General features: G+C 36.8%; 3 protein-coding genes across 8 annotated transcripts in view; 2 read left to right on the forward strand and 1 right to left on the reverse strand.

Moving 5' to 3' along the window:
• Positions 1 to 138: 138 nt before the first annotated feature.
• On the forward strand, positions 139 to 3330 carry selenoj (selenoprotein J). Its single transcript, XM_039676689.2, has 10 exons — positions 139 to 296; positions 430 to 496; positions 735 to 911; positions 1038 to 1136; positions 1575 to 1667; positions 1820 to 1976; positions 2088 to 2203; positions 2362 to 2439; positions 2542 to 2681; positions 2933 to 3330. Exons 2-10 carry the CDS (start codon positions 430 to 432, stop codon positions 3032 to 3034), a joined length of 1029 nt encoding a protein of 342 aa, XP_039532623.1. The 5' UTR covers positions 139 to 296; the 3' UTR covers positions 3035 to 3330.
• A 684-nt stretch (positions 3331 to 4014) lies between these two features.
• On the forward strand, positions 4015 to 15445 carry sh3glb1b (SH3-domain GRB2-like endophilin B1b). Of its 2 annotated transcripts, XM_039676687.2 has the most exons (11): positions 4015 to 4386; positions 5588 to 5729; positions 6218 to 6346; positions 8195 to 8328; positions 8444 to 8536; positions 8849 to 8935; positions 10064 to 10087; positions 10364 to 10453; positions 14271 to 14371; positions 14720 to 14942; positions 15033 to 15445. In XM_039676687.2, the coding sequence occupies exons 1-11, from the start codon at positions 4324 to 4326 to the stop codon at positions 15138 to 15140; spliced, it is 1194 nt and encodes a 397-aa protein (XP_039532621.2). In that variant the 5' UTR covers positions 4015 to 4323; the 3' UTR covers positions 15141 to 15445. The 2 variants fall into 2 exon arrangements, with proteins under 2 accessions (XP_039532621.2, XP_039532622.2); XM_039676688.2 differs by lacking the exons at positions 8849 to 8935; positions 10064 to 10087 and having other exon boundaries at positions 4016 to 4386.
• Positions 15446 to 17333: 1888 nt separating this feature from the next.
• Positions 17334 to 18561, reverse strand: part of arhgef4 (Rho guanine nucleotide exchange factor 4) — an 81354-nt gene continuing 80126 nt past the window's right edge. For 4 of the 5 annotated variants that reach the window (XM_039676675.2, XM_039676670.2, XM_039676673.2 and 1 more), the window contains one exon: positions 18228 to 18368. Coding sequence is in view for 1 of the 5 variants with exons in the window: in XM_039676671.2 (XP_039532605.2) it covers positions 18211 to 18368 (158 nt within the window). In the remaining 4 variants the exon portion in view is untranslated. Of the gene's footprint in view, positions 18369 to 18561 lie in introns of all 5 variants that reach the window. The other variant, XM_039676671.2, reaches the window with a different exon arrangement.

Consider the following 18561-nt stretch of genomic DNA (forward strand, 5'->3'; position numbering starts at 1 on the left):
GGTTCAATGAATATGAACGAATCGTCTAGTAGCAAAATATCGAAATTAATTCGTTTTAAATAACATAATTAGTTATTTATTTGGTTAAATCATAGTGTCTATATATTTAAAATGTATAAACAGTCGACGTTGCACGTGCATGTGATCCGTTGTCACGTGCTTAATTCCGTCCAATCAGCAGCAAGGGAAACGCAGTTCCATAACACAACCTGAACATGACATAACACAAGCGCTTCCACATTAAATTCATTGTGCAACTTTCAAACTTTCAAACTTGAAGAATATAGGATTTCAAGGTGAGAAAAAACACATTTGTTTTAAATTGTATTAAACATTAGTGCTAGTTTCAGTTGTGTACGTTGAATATATGCTAAGCGTAGGAAAGCATGATACAGTTTGTCTATATTTCGTTTTATCTCGTTGTTACAGATGGCTCTTGCCTTGGCTGACAGGGCTATCGGAGCTATCGTTGCCTCTGCTGTGGCCGATGCTGCAGGTTTGACTTACGAATACTAGTTACAAAATATTATATATAACAACAGAGGCAGTGTTACAGTAAATGTTATTATTTTTATAAGAATTGAGTAATACTGAAGAACATGCACATGTATGACATTCCAATTTATATAATCACACATGGTTCTTCTTGTTGTCATTACTACAGTAATTATAGAAGCAGTAATGTGTACCTATAATCAAATGTTTACACAGATTTGTGTTTATGTACCCTGCAGCACAACCGCTTCACTGGGTCTATGACCTGCAGAAGCTGAGTGTGTTACTCTCTAAAAGTCCTCAGCCTGAGTTCCACCCTGAGTCTGCAAACCCGTTCTACAGGAGGAACACTGGACAGCAGAGCTGCTATGGAGATCAAGCTTTCGTGCTCCTGGAGTCCCTGTCTGAGTGTGGAGGTGAAAAATACTCCACAAAACAATTAGAACATGATACATTCCACTATGTAGCTATATAAAAGCTTGACTATGGTATTATGCTTATCATCATGCTATTGTCCCATGTTGTTGTTCATGGGTTAACAGGTCTGAACGTGGAAGATTTAAAGCAGCGCACCTACAAGTTCTTTGGACCGGGATCTGAATATGACACACCAGTCAATGATCCTTACAGAGACAAAGGAGGTAGATTAAATCCATTGCACAAGTTTTCATATTATTTACTTTTTTATTAGTTGTTCTTGAAATATTTCAAGCTATATTTGTTTTTCTACATAATTACAACAGCTATTTTATTACAAACAAATGTTCAGACACCGCAGATGACAGTCATAACCTGAGACATTTTATTAGTTTTGTACTGCTATTATTTGTATTGTTATTATTGAGGTTTAATTTATTTTTATTTCAGTTTACTTATTTCAGTGAGTTGAGTAACATTTCTAATTTTCTTTTTTTATTTCATTTTTCAATCTAATGTTTTAGTTTTAGTTAACAATGAGAACCATGCCTGTACATTTGTCATTTTGACTCATAACCCCAGACAGATGGTTGAGTTTGTTTTGTTTTTTAAATGTGAGTTTTCTTGAATTATTCATGATTTTATAATTTGTTTCTCTCAAGCTCCCAGGCCTCAACTACCTATTGAGGGACCCTGGAGACATGCAAGCCTTAAGAGCTTTATAAAAAATGTGGATGCAGGCAAGGAAGAGACAGGTATTGTCAGAAAACCATCCTCCTAAATATTTTGTGTAGCCACATTTTTGTTAATAAACACAAATTAATTTACATTAATTTAATTATAAGAACATTCTATGTAAATTAAAAGGCGTTAAACAACACTAAATCTTTATTGTGACACTTTTCAGGTTGCGAAACTGATAATCAAATAGACGGAGTGACAAAGCTGGCTCCCATTGTAGCATGCTATGCTGGAAAGCCAGAGATGTTGGAGAGAGTCGAGGAAGCCATCCGTGTCACACAAAACAACGACATATGTGTGGCGGTAACTCTCACTGCTGCTAGGTTGGTAATATATGGTTATTTATGATACTTAGATGGTGGCATATGACAGTTTAAATTGTGTGAGGAAATGGTGTATGAACCGATCTCTTTAATATGATGGAAATTCTTCAGGTTCTTGGAGCATTTCATCCTGAATGGTTCTGATCCCAAGGCCCTGGATGCAGTTCTGAAACAGCTCAATGACCCGAACAGAAAAAACCCTCAGGAGTTGGACAAAGCTATAGCTGGTATAAGCAGCTTGGTACTGTTATAAGTGTTATGAGCTGGATTCTTCACAGATGATATAGTCACTTGTCTCTTTAGCTGAGGCTAAAGCATCATTTAACCCTGCAAATCATGTCATTCACTGTGTTACAATCAATCTTATTTTTGTTTTCTAACTTAGGGCACATTCATCAAGTAAAGGACAATCTGAGCAAGAAACCCAAAGAGCTCATTCCCTCTGTGTTTCCAAATACCTGAGGTTAGTAACATTCACTACAGTAGGCCCATGTCTCTTAAGCATTTAGTTGTGTTGTTATTTTTGAGATTGATTGTTAGTTACAGGCTATGTTGCGTACCTCAGGTTTGCCAGGTGCGTTCCAGGCAGCGCTGCATGGGGTTCTGACAGCCAGTGGCTATGAGCAGGCTGTCCGGGATGCCATGAGCTGCGGTGGATGCACCTGTAGCAGAAGCTCCTTCATCGGCGCCTGCATTGGAGCTCAGGTACTGCAGAAATATAAGAATGACCTTTTATAATTGCTTTATTATTATAAAAAGTAAGTAGTCTACAGTATAGGCCTATGTAGTCAAGGTCAAATTCTTCTTGTGTTATCTGTAACACTTATCTTTAACCGAGCAATCCATTCCAATATTTCATCAGGTTATTATGTCATACATGACAGAATGACTAAGCAGCAATTTTTAGCGTTTATGTAATGACTCTTAATATCTAATACTGTGACACTTGTTTTCAGGTTGGTGTTGAAGGAATCCCAAGTTCCTGGAGAAGCAAGACTTTGCGATATAACACTTTGTTAGATCTGGCAAAGAAAGTTGTTAATCTCCAAAAGCTTTAATTTTTTAGTATGCAAAGTTAATATGTAAGTGGAAAATAACTGATATGAATATAAAATCATACATGTTATTATGATTTTTTTTTCTTGTGCCTAAAGATCATCTTCCATGGTTGTGATTTTGATGAGACAGTTCATGAAAGTTGTAGCTTAAAATATGAAAAAGTTATAACTTGATACCTTTGTTTTATTAAATTACAACATGGCTTGCTGAAAATGGCATGTATAACTAATATTCAATGAAACACTTTGTATCTGTTTTGTTGTTATTGCAAAGTCAAATAAATACTACTCAACTACTTGTTTTGTCCAATGGCGCTATCTAGTGGACATCCTAAAAACTCATGGGGAGAGAATAAATTATTTTTATTTTTATTAATTTTATTATTTTTATCAGGGGGGAAAAACAATAGGCTACATTAAACAGTTTTCGTTTTTTTAAACACAAACCAAGCAGTAATATTTAACATTTTAATGTTCATATCACCTTATTTTATTTGGTTTATTTATTTGTAATTTCCTATTATTCCCTGTTTTGTTTAACAACATAAAATTGTATTTTTTTTAACATTTTTTTTATTTAATTTTAAATTAAAATTTAAAATTATAGCAAATTAGTTTGTTGTATTTGTTTATTTATTTATGCTTTTATGTTTGACAGGCTATGGAAGAGACATATATTTTTCATTTAGCCTCTCACAACATTGCTAATTTCCTATTATTTATTGATTTATTCATAACTATCTGTGGATTAATTAATTATTTATCTATGGTTCACTTTGTTAGTTTGTCAAGCTAAATGTGCCAAATATTAAGTTAACAATAATGTTCTCACTCTTTGGCTCTTTGTCAGAACCAACCAAATAGTATTTTTCCAAATACTATAGATATAGAGACTGTGTTATATTTTATAGCCAAACTGCTAAGTAGGCAGCACACACACTATTGAGACACACCCGCTGGCTCTCGTTGAGTTTGTCCTTCCTCTCTTCTCACACTCACACACTCCAACAACAGCTGCTGCTCAGCGTTAGCAGCAACACAACTGACAGATACATCACAATACACACCAGACAGCCTTAACACAGCCTCACGCGTTTATTTTTCATTTCATATCTTTCCAGTTGCGTTTTCTTACATGGACTACACGCTTATCAAAACAAAGCGAGCTGAATTCAGAAGTGTTTTGGCCAGACGGACAGAGGCTATAATAGCAGGCTAATCTGTGTTTGCTAACAGGCTTCAGTTCAGACTGAAGGTTTAAAAACATCGGTTTATTCATAAACACAGACATGGAGTTCAACGTCAGACGACTAGCAGCGGACGCGGGCACTTTCCTCAGCCGTGCTGTGCAGGTATAACGTTAATGTCTATAAATTTCTTTAAAACCCTCAAGACGGGGTGTTAGTCTCTTGTTTTGTCTTTAAACTGTTTTTATTTACTTTACTTAAAAGTACAGTTCAGACAAATTGACAGCTGTGTGTGTCTTCATTTACTCACCCTCGTGTTTGTTTGACTTCTCACTCCTCCACAAAATCAGATTGTAATGAATTGACAGCCGACGTCACCATTCACGTTACTACGTTTTACCATTTGAAAGTGATTGGAAGTGGAAACCAAAACTGTCATTCTGCCTAACATCTCTTTTTGTAGCTTTACAGAACATAGCCTACATTTTAATTAAAATGCATTGGTAAATGCAACATTGGAGTGGTGACAGTTTTTATTTTGTTTCTTATTCCTATTTAGGTTTGAACTTTTCATATAAACATTTTATATATGGCAGTAGTTTTAAAGCTTTTGAGATAATTTAAACAAATTTGTCCAGCAATTTGTATATTCTCAGATGTCAGGGTGGCACTGCAAACATCCCTCGTTTATTATGAATTGACAATGTAATAACAGTAAACATGATAAGCACAACTGATTCTTGTGGCAAAGTGGAAAGGTTTAGATCTCTCTGATATACTGGTAGAAACTGATCATATCAAGTATGGGTAGGTTGGTACTCAATGTCAGGTGGTACAACTACAGTATGTACACAACTGTTACGTTCCGGCTCCAGGAAGTAACAAAATAAAGGGAATAGAGTCCAAAGAAAAAAACAGACTTTCAACAGCAAATAAACAAACAATAAAGAAAAAAAAACCAATATGAAGGTTCAGCTCCTGATGTGCACAGGTACAGGATAGGGATACTATTTGGTTGTACCGCCTGACATAAAAAATGGTCAAAATAAATTTAAAGTAAAGACTTTGAAAGTGTTTGAAAGTAAACAATTGTTCTAGACTAAAAAAAAATGCATTATATCAGTTTTGAAAAGATTTGTGAAGCTTTATTTGTCAATGACCGAATATAATTTTATTATTCATGTGAACAGTGGAAAAAAAAGTTGGCCGGAAATGAAGTTTAGGTCAGCAGCTCACTAGGTTTTGGTTTTGAAGCCACAGCTATAATGTGTGAACTTAAACACTGTCAACTGTAATATGTAAACTATACTGCTGAACTGTCATGTGTCAGAACTGTCTGTCAACAAACTGTTTGTAATCCATGTAGTTAACAGAGGAGACGTTTGGGCAGGCGGAGAAGACTGAGCTGGACGCCCACCTGGAGACTCTTTTAATTCGGGCAGAATCCACCAAACACTGGACGGAGAAGATCATGAAACAGACCGAAGTTGTGCTGCAGCCGAACCCTAGTAAGAAGAAATGCGTGCGATCAAACAGGACTGTAGTTCAGCAATGCTGCAAGTCAACATGAAATGAACTCAGCATTACAGTTTGTGAAATCATCCCGCTATTGTAGTAATCCTAATTGCAGAACAGGAGTGTTAGGTTCCCCATCTGTTCTTTGCAACGGGATTAGGACCCAGCCTGAGTATTTTTAGCTGTTTAGCCAGGAAGTCAAAACAAAGTGGGTTATATCTTGCATTTATGATCTTAGGCTGTCTTAGAATTAAGAAAGAAACACATCTCTATCTTTATTTTGGCTTTTGGTGGCATAGAGGTTTACTTTGCTTTGTTTCCTAAGCAGCACAAGCACACATATCAATAGTAACTCTTTGTAAGATATTTGTGATGTTCAGCGGCAGTAATAATTTGTGCCTGTGGGTGACCAGCCTTGCTTAAGAGGTTGCATGTGGTCTCATCTGACTCCGTCTTAATTGAATTTGTCTGATGTGTGTAGATGTCCGGATGGAGGAGTTCCTTTACGAGAAGCTGGACAAAAAAGTCCCAACAAGGGCCAACAATCACGAGTTGCTAGGGGAGTGCATGATCGACTCGGGACACGAGTTCGGACCTGGAACTGCGTACGGTAAGCTCATTACGTGATCTCGTCCCACTGATCCTGGACCCTCCGCTAGTTTTTGGGGCCATGAAATTTTGGCGACGTCACAAAAATGCCAACACTTCTTCAGACAAGCAGCTTTCTATTGATTGTTATTATAAAGGGATACCTATGGTTTATTGTGAAGAAATGACACCTTCACACATGACTTGAGTTTGAATAAACACTGGCTCTTGTAATTAAACATTTTTTGTCTATTTATTTTCTTAACCTATGTGCTGTCTTGTAAGCTTGATTCATTCAGTATATTAGGTCACGGTCATGCAACTAATTTTATACTTTTTATACAACTAATATGTAGGTATATGTGTACACTAGATAAGTCACCAAGGCTTACTTTATTTGAACAAAAATACAGTAAAAACAGTAATAAATAAATAAATATTTACTCCTGTGATGTCAAAGCTGAATTTTCAGCATCATGACTCCAGTCTTACTCTTCAGTGTCACATGATTCTTCAGAAATCATTCTAATATGATGATTTGCTGCTCAAAAAAACATTTCTTATTATTATCAATAGCCAAGTTTCCATCTACTTATCAATCGAATCATCTGAAAACCTCATGCGAATGAAGCTTGTGAAGGTGCGTTTCCATCCAACGGCTTTTAGAGCGAATAAAAACATGTGCGTAATGACGTCACATGCTGTTTTGCGATCAAATTGGTATATCGAATTGATTTGAGACATGTTTTTCCATTCATTTTCTCACCGAATTGCACAACATTCAAGCAAACAAAGTTTTGCTAGGCAAAATGGATCGCGCCATAATAACGTTTCCATCAGCGTTTATCGCATAAGCCGTATATCGATCAAGATCAAATCCGATGAGACCGAACACATTTCATTTGAGTCGGTATTCGTTCAATTCAATCGAATTTTACTGTTTCCAAAAGGCATTTTTCATTCGTATAAAAATGTGTGGATGGAAACATAGCTGTTAAACAGTTGTGCTGCGTAGCCCTCAATCGGGTCATGGGGTCTATACGACCCCAATCGACTTTTACTTAATAAAAAAAAGGGAATAATCTCAGTGGAATAAGATTTTGTGACTTTTCATACAGTACATTATCTATCTATACACACACAAAAAACTGTGCTTGATTCGGTTGTTCTGAAGGTATGTAAAGAAAATGTTTACACTTCTGGTCTTCAGGGTCTAAAATATAATTTAAATTGAAATATAGTCGGAAATATATTTTCTTCATGTGTCAAAAAAAAAAAAAAATCCGGCATAAATCTGAACATTTTTACACAGAAATGAAGGCCTAGTACTAGAGCATAAATGCAACGTATTATAAAAATAAAAAAAAAATTCAAATGCAAGCTAATGGTTTAGTTGAGGAATTGTGTGGTATATGGATACAAAAGTACTTTATATCTCCAAAAACAAAGCATTAATGAATAGATGAGAAGTAAACAAAAAAAAATTATATATTATTTGTATGATTAAAAATGTATATTTTATGTACAATTACTCAATCAATTGTTGGGGTCGTATAGACCCCGAAGCCCAGAAGTGTAAACGGGAAACAAAGACCATTTATAAAATAGATACATTACAAATTTTGTAACATTATAAATGACTCTACTGTCACTGATCAATTTAATGCATAAAAAAATGAACAGTAGTGTTTGTGTATATATATATATATATATAGGATTGTGTATAGTGTGAAAGAACGCAGAAGTGTGGCTGTCAATCTACATCGAAATCCATATATTCCGTGAACGTAATTTAAAGCTGATGAATTTATCTCAATGAGTGTGTGTGTGCTGAGATGAATGTCTTGTCTTGTCCTCTGATGTGCTGCAGGTAGTGCTCTTGTTAAATGTGGGGAGACTGAGAAGCTGTTAGGCAGCGCGGAAAAAGAGTTCATTCACAGTGCCGCCATCAATTTCCTCACTCCCTTCAGGAACTTCATTGAGGGAGATTTTAAAACCATATCTGTGAGCATCAGCATACCACTGAACATATACAGTACCTTTGACCATAATATATGATGTTATATATTTAATATTTTAAACCGTTTCATTTATCTGTTGTTGTGTTCTGTCTTTACAGAAAGAGCGCAAACTGCTTCAGAATAAGCGTCTAGATCTGGATGCAGCCAAAAACAGAATGAAGAAGGCCAGAGTGGCTGATGCTCGTTCTGCAGTTAGTATTTTACACACACGCACACACAGAGAGACAGAATGCTATAATAAACTGCTTTTTTCTTCAGTGGCATTTCTAGCTTACCCGAGATAAATTTTGAAGGGTGAAAGCTGTTTCTTCCTCTTTCCCACGCTAGCCGCCAGCTCTCTAATGCTCTTAGCGCAGTGTAACTAACAGAGGTGATGCTTGTGTTAAATGCCCTTTTGCGTGTGCGTGCACTGCTGTCTTTGGATCACTAACCTCTCTTATTTTCCACAGTTCTCCCTCATTATGTCTCTCTCTGTCTCTCTGCTTGCCTGCCTCCGTCTGAAGGAGCTGAACTCAAGCTCTCCGCTGGGAGAGGAGTATGTGGCTCACTTTTCTTACATGCTCAGCTTCTTGCATGTCAGGTGGCTAAAGGTTTGTCTGTTGTGTCTAATAAAACATCTGCCCTCTCTTGCCTTTCACAAAATCCACCATCTTTGGAGAGAATCATTCTGTGGAAAGAACATTTTTACACTCAAAAAACACATCTTGATCAACACATGCTTGTTTTTCTGTCTAACTGAACAGAAATAGCAGTGTTAATTTATGTGTTTTTGGGTTCACACAAAACCTCAGTGCTGGTAAATGCGAATACTGATCTTTTATTTTACTTTGAGGGCAACAGAATGCAGTAACTGTGTTTGGTGTGGTTTTGTTTTTCATCTGTCCATTGATAATATATGAATACGTGTCTTCTGTGCCTGTCTCAGATAACATTAAGATGCACAATATCAATTATAAATATTTGATCTTTTTTATTTACTTGTATATTTATCATTTATTTATATATTTATAATTTATTATATTATTAGCTGATATTGGATATTCAATTGTGATCCTCATTTCCTCTATTTTACATTTAAATAACATTTGGCATAATCAATGTTTTATTTTCTAAATTTAAATTAAACTAATATTTTTTTATTTTCTATATTTAAATCAAACTAATATTTTTTTATTTTCTAAATTTAAATTAAACTAATAATTTATTAACACTAAAATCTAATGTAAATGCATTTTTATACAAAACAGTATGTGTAAATTCATTTGTACCATTTAAAACAATTGAGTTTATTGTTTTGTTTTTAAGACAAAATTTTATAAAATTTGATATTAATACCATTTTATTTGACAGGAATATCCTTATAAATAGATGATATATATTGTCACATTGGTTAAGTATTTCAATGTTCATTCAAATACATTTCAGAATAGTATAAAATTTCTTTAGCATGCCAGATTCAGCACTTCAGTAAACACTATGAGGTGAATGTGTTTGGCTCATGTTTCAGTGTTGTGCATAAGGAATGAACAGCTCCCTGTTTTGGTTCCTCCCAGTGAATGTGTCTGTGCATGAATTTTGACACCATTAAACCTCCCTAACATAACGGCTCCAGGCAGTTATGAAAGTTGTTGATTGTGAGGAGTGATCGGTTTGTGTGGTTTGAGTTGATCTGTTTACTTGACCTGACAAGTTTGTTACTGTTTCTGAATGCTGGCCAGCTGTGGACAGAGGAGGTGCAGCAGGTGAGTGCGCTTGAGTCTTTCCTCCCCTAACACTGGTGAAGAAAACGGAGAAAACCGCCCTGTTATCTGTGCTTGTGCTGTCTGACATCAACTCACCCTGCCACATGAATGAGGAACTGCTCTTACACACAACTCAAACATCATACTTGTGTCCAGAAGAGGGAGCTTCAAACCTGATTATATTACCACCTGACTCGGCTTACAGCAGCTTAGTGATTCTGAACCTGTTTGTGGGGATATATGTGATGTGATTTTGTGTGTGTGTGTTTCCCTTAGGCAGAGACAGAACTGAGGATAGCACAGAGTGAGTTTGACCGGCAGGCCGAGATCACCAGACTTCTGCTGGAGGGTATCGGCAGCACTCATGTACGCTCACACATCCTTTGTGTATATCAGTGATTCCTGCACCACTGCAGCACCATGGCAAAATAATGCTTTACACAAGTTAAAGGGACAGTTCATCCAAAGGAAAATTCTGTCATCCTTTACTCATCCTCATAACAGCTCAAACCACTATGACTTATTTCTTGACACAATTTTTTTTTTTTCATATATAATTGGTTGTCCCCAAAATGGTTTAAAGGGATACTCCACTTTTTTTGGAAATAGGCTCATTTTACCACTCCCCCCAGAGTTAAACAGTTGGGTTTTACCGTTTTCGAATCCATTCAGTCGATTTTCTGATATTTAGAAGAATAACAGTAACCAGACAGTTTCTGGTCTCATTGACTTCCATAGTAGGAAAGAAATATACTATGGAAGTGAATGAGACCAGAAACTGTCTGTTTACTGATATTCTTCTAAATATCAGAAAATCAGCTGAATACATTCGAAAACGGTAAAACCCAACTGTTTAACTCTGGGGGAGTGGTAAAATAAGCCTATTTCCAAAAAAAAAGTGGAGTATCCCTTTAAGGAAATTTGTTCAGAATGTCTTTTGTGGTCATCAGAATAAAGGCAAATGGTCTTGGAACGACATGAGGGTGAGTTAATGATGCCAGAATGAGATCCAGGGGTGCCCTAACCTGTTCCTGGCGATCTACCGAGCTGCAGAGTTCAGATCCAACCCTCATCAAACACGCCTGTCTCCTGTGCTCCTGAACTGGTGGGATTTTTCTTGTTCTCCCAAAACCAGTTCTGCGTAAACTAGTTTTATTGGTCATGTCAATCACAGTACTGATTGCCTACACCAAACGGATCCCTAAACCAACCCTCACTGTCACCTAAACCAACAATTAGCAGCAAGGCAGGATTTCTGGTGAAGTGGTTTGAATGGGGATCCCAATTCCAGTCCTTGCGCCTCTGCACTCTTCACAGTTTGTATCTTTCTCTTATCTCGCACACTTGATTCAGATCATCAGCTCATTAGAAGAGAGCGCTATGAACCTGGGTGCATCCTGATTGACAGAGTCCCTATGCAGTGTTCACTGCTTAGCACCAGATATCTGATGAATTCACTTCACTTAACAAAATGTGTTCATTAACAACAACCAGCAATGTCATCAAACACAGATGGAACTCAAGTCGCACATATTAGACGGCTTTCGTTCATCTTCGAAACACAAATCGGTAACACTTTACTTGAAGGGGTGTGCATAAGACTGATATGACACCTTCATAACCATGACATGAGATATGTCTTGAATATGAAGTAAGGTTCATGCATGTTTATGACAACTGTCATTGTTTTTCGCTCAATAATAACATTTTGAATGCAAATATGACATTGTTTAAGATGTCTTTGTTAGGACATCTTGACATAAACCATGACGTCATAACCTGTCAGTGTCTTTGTCATGACAACTTGACATAAAATTACGTTAAACTGTCATGTGGTTGGCTTTGACATTGGCTGTCATGAGGCCATTATAACTGTGTCAAGATTAGTACAGTGGTACTAATTGAATTTGTCATTAAAAAGTTATAATGGCTTCATGACAGCCAATGTCAAAACCAACCACCTGATTATGTTAACCAATAAAACTAGGTGGTTTCTTAAGTTTGATAATTAATCTGCTATGTCATGTTTATGACAGGTTGGGTTGTCTTAGTAATGTCAAGTTGTCATGACAGACACTGCAGGTTATGATGTATTGGTTTATGTCAAGGTGTCATAACAAAGACATCTTAAACAATGTCATATTGCATTAAAAAATGTCATAACTGAGCGAATGACACTTAATGACAGTTGTCATAAACATGCATAAAACTTCCTTCATATTCATATTCGTCCTATGCACACCCCTTCAAGTAAAGTGTTACTCACAATCTTTTTGAGAAAATCTGAGAGTTTTCTTCTGTCCCTTTATTTCCCAGTCTACGCAACTACCATTTTGACACTTCAACAAGTTTGTAAATATATCGTAAAACTAATCCATGAGCTGAGTCGTTTAGTCCAAATTTTCTGAAGAGACAAGATCACTTTGTATGATTAACAGATTGGATTTAGGCTTTTATTCACACATAAACATTCATCAACTCGCACATCAGTTCACATAAATTCAATCTGTTCGTCATTGGAAAGCAGTCGAGTCTCTTCAAACAATTTGGACTATTGCTCAATTCATATGGATTCGTTTTACCATCTCTTTTTGAACATTTTAAAGCATCAAAGTGACTGTTGCGTCAATGGAGGGACAGAAGAAAACTCAAAAAGATGTTCATTTGTGTTTTCCGAAGATGAATAAAGGTCTTATGGGTTTGGAACGACATGAGGGTAAATTTTGGGTGAACTAACCCTTTAAAGTTTATGCCATAATATAAAATTATTATAATTTTTTTATTCTTTAACATAATAAAACAATAGAAGAGAACAGCAACCACAGATCACAAGCACTTTCCAACATAAACCAGATGCATGCATCGTCAAAAGACAACAAAAAAATAGGTTCATATTGACCTGCCAAGCTTTTGCAAAAAGATAAGTGAAATCCTGGGACCTAAGTACTTAAAAAGGGGGTCCATATCTGATAAAACATTCAATTTTCCCCTTTGACCAGTTAGTATATTCCAGTAAAAGAAAATCAAATATGACTTTATGCCACTCTGACACTGTTGGCAGTTTATCAGAGATCCATTTAAGAAAAATACTCTTACGGGCAGCATAAGTAAGGAGATTAAACTAAGATTTCCTGTTTGAAGCACTCTATATTATTATCAGCAGCACCTAAAAAAATGAAGTAGATTGGGGTGTGTTGGAATCTCCCATAAGATTCCCAAATACACTATTAATTCACTTCGCGAAACACATATGGTCTAATGAAACCCACCCCTCAACTGACTCTGTCAGATAAGAGAAGTACAAAATGTACAGAGACTGGGACTGGGAACGCCTGCTCTTGAAGATCTTCAATCTGGTGCAGGTGTGTTTCATCAGGGCTGGAGCTCAACTTTGCAGGATAGTGGATCAAGGCACCCCTGTCTTTAAAGGGATACTCCACTTTTTTTTGGAAATAGACTCATTTTACCACTCCCCCAGAGAAAAACTGTTGGGTTTTACCGTTTTCGAATGTATTTATCCGATTTTCTGATATTTAGAAGAGTATCAGTAAACAGACAGTTCCTGGTCTCATTCACTTCCATAGTATATTTTTTCCTACTATGGAAGTCAATGAGACCAGAAACTGTCTGGTTACTAATATTCTTCTAAATATCTGAAAATCGGCTGAATGGATTTGAAAACGGTAAAACTCAACTGTTTAACTCCGGGGGAGTGGTAAAATGAGCCTATTTCCAAAAAAAAAAGTGGAGTATCCCTTTAAGAGTTTCTATTAAATGTGATAGGTCCTGCAAAACAACTTCAAATTACACCCTTTTAAATTTGATGACTTCACTACACTCAATAACAAGACTACATGACTACTAGTTTAAATGAGTTTGCAAAGGAATTACTTGTAGTCTTAATGACTTTTATTAGCCTGTTCTAATGAATAAGAAAAAAAGGCTCATTCTTTGTATCAATTTCAATAAATGTCTCTTATGAGCCATTCTTTTTAATGAATGAGTTAAATGAGTCAAAAGGCTCATTCTTTTAATCTTAATATATGATGCTGTTTGTCAGAACTGATTGAATAATTCTGATTTGAATAAATGATAGATTCTGTGGGAAACACTGATGTATAATCATGTCTATTTTATGTATGTGATGCACGCTGACGGTTGTGCTCTTCTGTTTCATCATCAGGCTCATCACTTGCGCTGTCTGAATGATTTTGTGGACGCTCAGGCTGCATATTATGCCCAGTGTTACCAGTACATGGTCAATCTGCAGAAACAGCTGGGAAGGTCGGCTCACTTTTGTATCTGTATGCATTTGTTTGTAATATATATATATTATTTTCAATAATTTCTGATCCTTTGGCGTCATATACGTAGGTGACGCCATATGACATTTTGTCGAAATACTATATTTAATTTATATTGACGCTAAAGGGCGCCATGTGCGTAGTATTTCGAAAGAAATGTCATATGGCGTCACCTATATGAAGCCAAAGGATGAGAACGGGCTCATTATTTTACACCAGTTCCTGTTTCTGCTAAACAGTCAAATTGCGATGTAAGGAATATACAGTATGTACATTGTTATTTCTATATTTAAAGCACCAGTAGTAACTGCTCCCTTATTTCCTCTAGCTTTCCATCCATGTTCTCTAATAACAATCAGCCGGCTAGCAGCTCCTCCGCCAGCGTCTCGGTTCCCTCGGCCCCGCCGGCCGCCTCGCTGCCCGCTCCGCCACCCAGCCAGACTTCACCCGCGCTCAACGAGCTTCGCAGCACCTCGGGCACCCGTAAGGCCCGTGTGCTCTACGACTACGACGCTGCCAGCAGCAGTGAGCTCTCTCTTCTCGCTGATGAGGTGCGCCTTCATCACCGTACTCAGATTTAGGCATTACATGGATCATTAGGAGTCTTAACTGGTATTTGTGTGCTCATTTCTCCCTGTCAGGTGATCACCGTGAGCAGTGTTCCAGGCATGGACTCTGATTGGCTGATGGGGCAAAGGGGCAATCAGAAAGGCAAAGTGCCAATTACTTACTTGGAGCTGCTCAATTAAGATCACATTGTAGATGTGGGTTCGACAAGAGTAACACTCCAGATGTGATCTGAGAGAGATCAGAATTTAATGTACCGCAAAGCAATATAAAAGTCTTCTACACTGCCATTTCCTGTTGTGTGAACGCCTCCTCTGCCATTGGAGGGGCGGCATAAGTAGCCTTACAGTAACGAACAGCAGTCCGAGGTTGCAAACTATTAATCGGATTTATGTGCCAACTGATTTTTTTTTACTGCTAAACTAATTGATTTTGCTATAATGTGCTATGGTGCTCGAATAAATATTATATAAACTATATAACAGTGTTGCTGTTTCGTGTGATCTTTTATTTTTCTTTTAAAAAATATTTGGTAACACTTTATTTTACATCTTATATGTACTTACTGTAGTAATAATAACCTTGAACCTAACCGTAATCCTTACCATATAGTATGTATGTGTTGGAAATTATTAAGTATTTGAATGTATAATTCGACTGTAACAAGGACACCTTAAAATTAATTTCTTATTGCTTAATATAATTATGTCTTGTTTCAAGGTCAGACAAAACTGAACACTGGATGCTAATTTTGAAAAACCATAGTAACAGTGAACTGATGTCAGCATGAATCTTGACCACTGGGTGTCAGTATTTTCATTTTGTAAAGATTTAAACGTAAACACTGCAGCAAATGTCTACTAGATACATCTTATTAATAATGAAGAGTGCAATTTCACTGTAGTGGCACCAAACAGAACTGCAACAATATTGACAGTATGTGGAAACACTTCTTTTGTCTTCCATTGTTTTGGAAATGCTGTGTTATTAACTAAAGATAACACGATTAGAATTGTTTTCATTAATTGAAATAGATTAAATTAAATTAAAATATATATATAAAAAAAATCAATGAATGATAGAAAGACAGATAGCAAAAGCTGTTATTAACACTATTAAAATTGAAAGATTAAATAAAATGTAAAAAAACATTATATTAAACTAAGGGATAGTTCACTTTGAAATTAATTTTTGATATGTTTTAGCTTACCTCAAAGGCATCCAAGATGTGGGTGTCTTTGTTTCCACAGTATTTTCAATTTTGACATTTTTCAGTCAAAGTGTTGTTGTCTGCCAGTCATATAATGCAGGTATGGAGGTCCACCTCAAAGAGCATGCGCAGAGAAGTCCAAATTAAACATGATTTAATGACTCGTAAATGTAAGTACACATTGATGGCCTAAGACACGAAAGCGGTTTGAGTGAGAAAAGTATTTATATAGTTTTTACCTCGTGTAATAATCAGTCTCGTCCAAGTGATCTGAATCATTTCATTGTTCCGCCGGAAGTGATCGCTTGCGTGTGACGTCGCTCAATATTTACACGGAGATTTCGGAAGTTTTACCTTTTACTAAACATATTTAGATATACCTAAATCGTGTTCCATTGCGGTTTCCCGTATATCTAAATATGTTTAGTGAAAGTTAAAACTTCCGAAATCTCTATATAAACAAAGAGTGACGTAGGCGCGCGGCGCAAGCGATCACTTCAGGCGCATGCGCAGACCGAAACGCCCGTGCCGTCAGATCAATTTGGCAAGGCTTTGATTACACGAGGTAAACATGATATACTGTTCGTTTTCTCACACAAACCGCTCGTTTCGTGTCTTAGGCCATCAATGTGTACTTTCATTCACAAGTCATTAAATCATGTTTAATTTTGACTTCTCTGTGCATGCTCTTTGAGGTGAACCCAGGGTGGACCCCCTTAACCTCCAGTGTATGACTGATAGACAACAACGGTTTGACCGAAAAATCTTGTGGAAACAAAAACACCTAAATCTTGGATGCACTTGAGGTAAGCTAAAACATATCAAAAATTAATTTCAAAGTGAACAATCCCTTTAAAAACTGAAATGAGAAATGTTGCCTTGTCAACAAACTAAAATCAATAAAATATTAAAATTACCAAGACAAAAAACAAAAACAAAAAAAAGCTAAATAGAAATTATAAAACTAATAAAAATGACAAAAGCACAAATAAAAACCTAAAAATTACACCTGGAAATGAAACCTCATTTAAAATATTAATAAATACTATAATGGTATAAATAATACAAAAACAACACTGTGCAAAGATAATAGTAGTCATTGGAACTGGAATAGAAAGCATTTCAACATCAACAATAATAAAATCAGTTTTACGTTAACCAAATGTCAGATTCATAACACTTACAAATGCTTTTTATTAACATACTTGGTTTTGTGGTCAAAGATAATCATATACATATTTGACAACTGTCAAAGATACTCTTTCATTTTATAGTACCATTATCTATCAGAATGACAGAATATTGAGAATTTTATTTGGGTCGAAAATGTCGAGTTTCACAGCAAATTCATGCAACCCCCCATCATAACATCCGGGTTACGTTTAGAATGGCACTTCAGAGAGAAGTTCGTTACAGATAGGAGTCGTTATTTAGGCAGCAGAATTAAATCGAGCACGTACATGAAACACTCATCTGAAACGGTGAGTACCGATGGGACGTCGTCGAAAAGCTTCATGAGGAGAAAGTTCGGAGATAGTTGCATACACAGACTGGCATGATATCGACGGACTTCGGGTGACAGCCTTGAGGAAGTTAATACAGTAATAAATCTCGACACGGTCTACTTTCGTCTTGTGCGGGACCCCCTGAAACTTGAAACTTTATCATGGGTTGCACAAAAAAGTATCAAATTACATACAAAAGCTAGTAGTTGGGCACTGTGGATAGCTGGCATACATTGAAAACTTGAAAATAAATTAACCGACATATAAAGAAGTCCTCTCTTCAAGCGGGGCTCTTTTGATGAAGCGTGTCCGTACGATAACTTGCAGCAGTAGTCGTGTTAGTCGGGAAGTGGAGCGGTTGAGCAGTAGTAGCCGGACAAGGTAGCAGGAACGCCCCCCTCCCGCGATGTTCGGCAACGTCCGGGAGTGATGCTGTGATTGTAACAAACCCATAAAGTGCTTTCGCAATTGGACAATACAAATAAAAATGTTACACTGGGATAAAAACACAAGTTCAGGCACAACCGCGAATGTCCCTCATTTTTTGAACGGTGTCAAGCGTCCGATGTTGTGCCAGAAATTGGAGGTCTTGCGTTTGGGTTCGGCCAACATGATGACCTGCTGCTGGGGCAGGGAGGTGGGGAGCGTGGGGTGCTTCTGACGCAGCAGGAAGTCATAGTAGGGCCTGGTCACAGCTGTGGGGAGAAGGACATAAACATGGGGTCAGGACACCTGAGAGTTCGAACAGGACACACCCAGACAGCGGATCTGGGCCGACACTGTGTTGCTTGTCTGGGACATTATACATGTAGACATGTTGGTTTAGTAGACGAGCATGTTCCGGTCGGTTGGTGCTGATATTATTAAATGTTATGCTGTAATGGTTTT

Source organism: Pimephales promelas, chromosome 5 (genome assembly GCF_988280905.1).
Source record: "Pimephales promelas chromosome 5, fPimPro1.hap1.1, whole genome shotgun sequence".
Classification (NCBI taxonomy): Eukaryota; Metazoa; Chordata; class Actinopteri; order Cypriniformes; family Leuciscidae; genus Pimephales; species Pimephales promelas.